The sequence below is a fragment of the Nomascus leucogenys genome, chromosome 13, assembly GCF_006542625.1.
Source record: "Nomascus leucogenys isolate Asia chromosome 13, Asia_NLE_v1, whole genome shotgun sequence".
Lineage (NCBI taxonomy): Eukaryota > Metazoa > Chordata > Mammalia > Primates > Hylobatidae > Nomascus > Nomascus leucogenys.
In genome coordinates, this window is record NC_044393.1 from 41,521,830 (window position 1) to 41,529,701 (window position 7,872).

Below are 7,872 nucleotides of genomic sequence, written 5' to 3' on the forward strand. Positions count from 1 at the left end.
TTGGCTGAACTGTTACTATGTGAGGCTTAAATGAGTCAATGAGCGTCTAAGGCAGTGCCCAGCAGGAGTGAGGCTTATAAAAGGATTCTAGCCACTGTCAGCATCCTGAGAGAGAATGCAACACCAGCTTGTTTAAGCCACTGGTATTTGGAGTTTCTATCATGTTGAAACCTACATTTCACTTAGTAAAAGTGGAATTGTAGGCTGAGGCAGGAGGATCACTTGAGGCCAGGAGTTCGAGACCAGCTTGGGCAACATAGTGAGACTCCATCTCTACAGAAAATTTTAAAAATAAAAAAGAAGTGGTATTATGACATTTTTGTACTCTTTTAAATTTAAATTAACTTACAGTTTTTTAAAAACTAAAGTACTTATGAAAGAAAACACTGGGCTGCGTTGGATGGGAGAGGCTTCCATCGGGAGCACAGCAGAAGCTTAGGAAGCACCCACTGAGGAGCGAAGGCAGGTGTGTTTGGCAAAGGCCAGCAAACAGGAGGGCTGCTGAGGGTGACTAGGGCAGCACTTCCTCTTCAGAGCAAAGCTCCCGGGCCCGGGGCAGCACCTCCGACTTAGCCAGGGTGAGGGACCTGCTGGGCTCACAGGAAGGAGAAGAAACAGCCCAAGGGCCTTCCGATTTGCACATGGTGCGAATGACCCCTGATTTAGGCCTATATATTTACCGGTAATGTTTGTATTTTTATTTCTCCTTTTGTCATTTTTTAATTCAATCATTATTCCTCTTTCTCAGTTTAAATTTGCCATAAGTCTATATGAGATTAATTCCTTAAATTATAAAAACTCAAAGTCAGCTGAAGACTGAGTTAAGAAGAACCCCCCAGGTGGAAAAACTGGAGGAGGGGAGGAAGGGGTGGAGGGGTCTCTGGAATTCCCTGGCAGCACCCGCCCCCCAGCCCCACTCACCCCCCTGCCCCGAGCTGCCCCTTTGATGATTGCTATGACAGCAATCACTGGCTCTCTCTGTTCTGAGTCCAGGGCTCCTCCCTGCCCCTGCTGTCTTCCTTTGATCTCCTGGACACCACCTTGTTTTCCAGCACACGGAAACCCCTGGGAATGCTGGCTTGTCTGGGGAGTCTCCTAGGGAAATGACAAGCAGGGGGAATGGGGAGGGTCCTGAGGAAGTGATTCCAAAGCCCAGCAGGTGATCCTGAAACTGGCAGGCCCCGCTGAGCCCGGCTTGAAACAGGCAGTGAGCGAGTCGCACAGGACCTTTAGAGCATGTGGCTGAGTAGGCCAGGCAGTGAGGGACATGAGTCAGACCCCGGGGAGAGCACTCAGCTGGAGGGTCTGCGGGAGCTGGGGAGAGCGTCCGGTGTCCCGAAGAGTCACTGGGCTTCCCCTGGTCCACCACCTCATGTTCAGCTTCACAGAAAAGGGCCAGTGGCTTGGTCCTGATCGTTGCCAGCATTCTCTAATCATTCAAAGGAATGCGTTCAGAAATACAGGGCCTCGTTTCTGGAAAAGCAGGTCCATTTCAGTGAGGAGTTACTGGGACCTTCCTATGAGACCACATGGGTGTTCAGTGCCAGTGCCAGCAACACAAAGAGGGCACTGCAAAAGTCCCAGTGGCCCCAGAGATAGACAGGCCAACAAGTGCCCAGGAAGAAGCTGAGTGAGACAGAACTCTTGCAAGGGGACTCAGGAGAGAAAGCCTCCCAGACCTGAGAGCTGGGGATAGCACCGCAGACAGCTGTGATCTGCGGGTGTGGGCTGGCCAGCCAGCCCCTCCGGGCCCTCCGGTTTCACTCTGGCCTCAGCAACGGGTTGAGCCACATCTTCGGGGCTCCGCAGCCTGGAGCCCACATGTACTTCTCTTTAACTGGCTATGTCTTGATACTCCCGTCTCTCTCCACCTAGGAAGGGAGGCCATCCCAGTGGGGTTTCAACAAGAAAACAGACACACTTGGAAAGGTCCATGGTGTCTGCATACCCGAGGTCTCACATCTGGGTGTGGGGATCCCCGTCCCCTCCTTGGCTGCACAGTGAGGACAGAGCTGGTGCCCAGGACCCTAAACCACTGCTCATGTAAGAGCGAGTGTGGGCAATCCCTTGGAGCGCATGCCCTCAGAATGGTGGGGGACCCACTGGCGATTGGCAGGATGCCCCTAGTTGGCCAGCCCCTGACCTTACAAGGTGAGAGTGACCACCGTGGGCATTGCAGGCCTCTCTCAGGACACTCACAACCTATTCCAGGCATCAGGATTCCGGTTCTCACAGCACCTTATTGCCTGCTCATCCCAAAACCCACGAAGGCATTTCCACCCTCACTGACACCCCCTTCCTACCCCCACGTGCACCATCACTCTCCAGCTAAGAAACCACATTAGTTACGCTTCAGCTGCAGTTCCAGTGAACTCAACGCCATCAGAGAAAGGATACAGACTCCTCGGGTGATGTTTTTGGCACATCTGGCTTCTTTCCTGGAATGGTCACATTGAGTTGCTTTTTCTTCGCAAACAGGGTCTAGAAACAAACTCTTATTCTTTAACAGGCATGATGTCTGAGCCTGTCCCCCATCCTGTGTGCCAAACAAAAGCCATTCTCATCCCCTGACCTCCACGCCCCTCAAGCTGAGTTACTTCTCATATGTGGTTTGGTCTGTATGCAATTCCCAGGAAGTATTCTGAACCTGCACCACTCAAAGTGTGGTTTTGAGACCGGGAACACTACCATCCTCTGGAAGCTGGTGAGAAGTGCAGGTTCCCTGGCCCTGCTCGCAGCTGCTGGGTCAGATTCTTTGGGTGGGGAAACTAGGAACTTGCTTTTTAACTTGACTTCAGGGGATGCTGGTTGCTTCTGAAGTTTACAAGGAGCTACGGATAAACATCGAAGGCATATTTCACAGGGACAAAGCTTAAGTCTGGTCTGGGAAGAGTGCATTATTCAGTCTTTTCAGAGCCCCATTTGCCGCTGGAGTTGGAGGCTACCAGGGTCTTGGTCGAGAACTCAGAATCTCCACCCACAAACTGTGCCTCAGAGCGCTGTGCCGGCTGTGGCCACAGGAGGGCACCCGTGACAACCTAATGGGTGCACTTCAGCCATCCCTGAGGGCATCTTCGTCTTTCTGGTTCTCCATTGCTCCAATTGCAAGCGGCCCCCCGTCCTGGAAACACCTTTGAGGAATAGGGACAGCCATAACTAGCCAGGCCCCTAGTACCAGCACTTGGCAGCGCGTCCCTGGGCTGGGCAGCTGCATTCAGGGAGGTGCAGAGAACAGGGTTGGGGGCTCCTGCTTTTGGTCTCCTCAACCCCTGCCCACTACCCCCAGGCTGGTGCCCCCCTCCCGAGACCCTCGGGGGAGCAGACACCTGCAGGACATTGCGCCAGTCCTCCCGGGCTCCTCGCCTCTCTCTCAAGAGGCCCAGTGCTTTCTCGGGGCGCTGTACCTGCTCACCCACGATACTAGCGTGCACTGTCATCCCTTTCCACCCTTTCGTCTCTGCCTTTCCACCTATCCTCCCCCTCCCATCCCACCCCCACTGCTGAGTCCAGGGCTCACCTTCCACTCATACCTCTCACACTTGTGTTCCTGTGCCGGGCTCTGACTCTGGGGCGCCCAGTGGAGGTCTCCTTTAGCCCACGGAGGTGCTGGGGCAGCCGGGGCTGGGCCTCATGTCCAGAGCACTCTCTCCCCCATTGCTGGTCTTTTCCAACACACCTGCCTGGATGTGTTCCTCTCCCCTAAACAGGAGATGATTTAAATGCCTTTGGAAGAAGGGAGGCCATGTGTGGGAGAGACAGGGTGTAACCGCAGAGATGAGGCCTGGAGGGAGGAGTTTCTGCCCCAGCAGGTGAATTTAAGGGCCAGACCTGACCCCTGGAAGGCTCCAGTGGACACCAGGGATCTGAAAGGCAAAGGCAAGGGCTGCTGGAGCCTGCATCATGTGGAGTCCGCAGAGGAGGAAGGCTCTGCCCTGCGCACTGTCACTGCTTCTCATGGGCTTCCAGTTCCTGGTGACCTATGCCTGGTGTTCTGAAGAGGAAATGGGTGGTAATAATAAAATAGTCCAGGATCCTATGTTCCTCGCCACAGTGGAGTTTGCCTTGAACACTTTCAACGTGCAGAGCAAGGAGGAGCATGCCTACAGGCTGTTGCGCGTCCTGAGTTCATGGAGGGAGGACAGCATGGACAGAAAGGTTGGTGACCACATCCTCTTCTGGCCTGTCCTTCTCCATCTGCCCCTAAGTGAGGGACCAAGGTGTCTGGTCTAGGAGACTTGGTTCACCATCAGCAGTCCATAGTTGGATAGTCCATAACCAATTACGCTAGTTTCAGTTTTGGAAAACACTGGACTTAAAAATTTTTTTTAAATTAGGTTAATGTCTATTCATATGCAAGATACATGTTTCAATCTTCATGATTTTTATGACATTGTATAACTGAAGAGTGACTTCAAAATAAGGACTTCTAAGGAGATGAAGCTGACAAGAAGAGAAAATAACCAAAGAGACTGGTAAATATTTCCAGGTCATAAAATGAAAAATGGAAAAGCAAGGACCCACAAACACACACACAGAGAGGGAGAGAGAGAGACAGAGAGAGAGAGACAGAGAGAGAGAGAGACAGGCAGACAGAGAGCGAACAGTGAGAATTTGAGGGCAATAAAGAACACCATCGGCCCTGAGAGGCCACTGTGAAAGGTTAGTTCTCTGATCTCTACCTTCTCTGGGCTCCTTGCTCTGTCTGCACTTAATGAACTGAAGGCCAATTTACACTCTTCCTCAATGGACCTTTATCCTAAAATGCTTGCCTTTTTGATGAAATCATTAATGTGGTCAGGAATGCACAGTTCATCTGGGCTTCAGGCATGAACAACTAAAATGCCCTCCTAGTGGAGAACTTCTGGTTTAGAGAGAGAAGGAGCATTGCTCTTCCTTTCTCGGCACCAGGAGCCTCAAAGAAGGGCAGAGGGACTCTAGTACTGCACAGAGCTTAAGCTCTGGAAAGACTCTGTGCAGGGCCCTGGCTGGATCTCTGCCTCCTGGGGTGGATTCTTCGCTGCCATCCTCAGGATTGCAATGCTGGTACAGAGGAATTTTCCTCCTTGCTCATTTGCTGCCTCCTCTCAAGAGAATTAAAAGCCTGATGCAACCCTCAAAGGGGCATCTGGTCAAGTAATGGTGTCTGCTAACATTCATGCTGGAACCTTGGAAGTCTCAGAGATTGAGATTGGCCAGGCCTTATGCTTCTGCTTTCCCAGTGCTTTGCTTGATTCTCCAAGACCTCAGTGTAAGCCTCCATTCTTAATACCATTAGAATAAAATCTAAGCTGCTTACTGTGGTCTGTAAGTCCTAAATGACTGTAAGTCCTAAAAGCCTTCCACATGGCTTCCTGGATATGGCAATCCCAGCATCAGTTTGGAGTCTGGGAAGAATAGATGGGTGGGAGGGAGGCTATGGAATGGAATTAAATAGAATGGAGTGGGAAGGAGGGCAAGGAGAACTTGAGCATGCACTTTGCAATAGGGCAGATGGTGTTTCTCGAAGCCATTTTCCCAGGGTATGTGCCTGTGAGTAGCGGGAGCGCTGTGTGTCATTCTTCTTGCTGGAGGTCACTTGGAAGGTTTGACAACACGCTGTAGATGAAGCTTCCTCTGTCCCAGGGCTGAACTTACCCTGAAAACTCTTAGAGATCCAACACCCTCCCGGACATGTGGCTCTGTCCTCTGGGAATGCATCTGCAAGATCAGATGCCTGCTGAGAGTGAAGCTGGAATCTCACCATGGGAAATGGGGGTGGGTGGAGGTGGAGAATGTGTTAGTGGGGTCTGACTCAGCCTGGATCCTCCCCAGACCCACCATGCCCACCTGCTTTTTGCTCTTAACTCCTCAGTCTAGAGAAGATCCCCTGGGTTTCACCTCCAGTGAGCTGATGCCAGGCCCATGGGCAAGCTCTCAAATGCAGTAAAGTGTTGGGGCCTCTCCTACTCAAATGGCATCTTTACTAGCAGCTACTTAGGGGCGGCAAGACGGTGCATCCACTTTAATCTTCTTTGTCCAACAGTGGCGAGGTAAGATGGTGTTCTCCATGAATCTGCAACTGCGCCAAACTGTATGTAGGAAATTTGAAGATGACATTGACAACTGCCCTTTTCAAGAAAGCCTGGAGCTGAACAATGTAAGACAGGGCATCAGCTTTCCTCAGGTCCACAGTTGTGGATGCTGCATGGGGTGTGGTGTGGGCACAGGAGCAGCTGACAAAGCCATTCCGAGGGCAAAGGGAAGTGAGCCCACAGCAGGCTGTACCAGGCTGCCCTGCTTGTGCCTTAGTGAGAAGCCCAGTGAGGCAGGAAGCCCAGGGGTTCACTTTCAGGCCCCTGGCCAATCTGAGTTTCTGATTCTGCCCTCTGACACCATTGCAGCTGCCTGCACCTGGGCCACATGGCCTTCAGAACCTTCTCTCTGGTCTTCCTCCCCACTTCTTCCCTGCCTTCTAGAGAAAGAGCCTGGAGACAGTGGTGACAATGTCTGTGGGTACTTTTCTCAGGGTTTCCCTACCCTGCCCTAGACCCAAAAGTGGTGGAGGCTGAGAAGAAGCCCCACTGCCCTCGCTCCTAGGCCCCACTGAGCTGCAGCACCTGCTCTAGGGGATGAGCTCCAAGCAAAGCCTGGCTCTGGGAAAACTTCCCATTCTTAGTCAACCCCCTTATTGTAAGATTAACAAATAGGTAACTAATTGCCTAAGTCTGGGAACTGCTTCCAGTGGGACAAAGCATCTTCCTGCTGCTCTTGGATGCCGGGATCACACCAGGACAGCCTGGGGTTCCCCTGAGGGTCACGGGCTGGAGGAGGAGGCATGGCACAAGTGACCCTGGCTAAGGAGGGAGGGAGCCTCAAATCACGATGTAGTTCAAGATTGGCCTCAGGCTCAGGCTAGACCTGAAGGCCAGAGCCACGTGGCTCAATTGCTGGCCCCAGGAATGGGCAAGGTGGAGATGGAAACTGTGTTGAGGGCAGATGCCACAAGATTCCCCAACCTCCCCAAACCCCGCCCTACTGTCTCTTCCTGTTTGTTCCCTCAGACTTTCAGCTGCTTCTTCACTGTTGAAACCATGCCCTGGAAGACATATTTTGAACTCCTGAACAAGACCTGCTCAGAGGGGCTCTCCTGAGTGGAAGCCACTCACATGCCTGGCCACATGCTGCCCCCTCCCCCGTGGCCACCAGCTGTTCCCAGGAGTTGACATATCAGTGGCTGGGCAGCTCCGTGCATATTCGTTCTCTTACTTTGCAAGTGTCTGAGGTTCTATGACTTGGCATTTTAGAAAATCCTCATTGTCCAGGTTCCTCATGTAGAATAGGTCATTAAACATCAGCATTTCCAGAAGCTTCCTGTGCCATGTTCTGGAGGGAGGGGGCTGAGCAGTTGATGGAGTTCCTCTCAGAAGGGCAGCCTATTTGCATCTGTGTCAGTGGGGTCCTCCCTCCCTTAAGACCTCATGAGCCAGCTCCAGGTGGCACAACCAAGATAAGTCTGAGCTGCTGTCTCCATGCTCATGGCTGATGATGACCCATGTGGCCCAAGGTAAAATGTCTGTGATCTTACAGGACACCCAATGTGCACGACTGAGCAAGACAGGGCCTCTGGGTCCCATTCAGCACACGTGGCCTCTGTTCTCGAGGGGTGGCTCACACACCTTTCCTGGTTCGTGGAAGGTTGGTGGGTAGAGGAAGGACTTCTAGCCTCACCCTTATAAAGTTGTCCTGGAATCTGGAGCAGCAGCATCTTCTGGAAGAATCTTAGAAATGTCCAACTTCAGGGCCTCTGACCTTTGGAAAATGCATCTGCACGCTTACAAATCCCCAGGGTTGCGGAAATCCCCTGAAAATGCTGGATTTGCAGGAATGCACACC

General features: G+C 52.2%; 1 protein-coding gene across 1 annotated transcript; it reads left to right on the top strand.

Annotated features, from left to right (window-relative positions):
• Window positions 1-3,791: 3,791 nt before the first annotated feature.
• Window positions 3,792-7,345, top strand: LOC100605301 (cystatin-9). The gene is made up of 2 exons (XM_003280845.2): window positions 3,792-4,155; window positions 6,023-7,345. Exons 1-2 carry the CDS (start codon window positions 3,901-3,903, stop codon window positions 6,524-6,526), a joined length of 759 nt encoding a protein of 252 aa, XP_003280893.2. The 5' UTR covers window positions 3,792-3,900; the 3' UTR covers window positions 6,527-7,345.
• The last annotated feature ends 527 nt before the right edge of the window (window positions 7,346-7,872 follow it).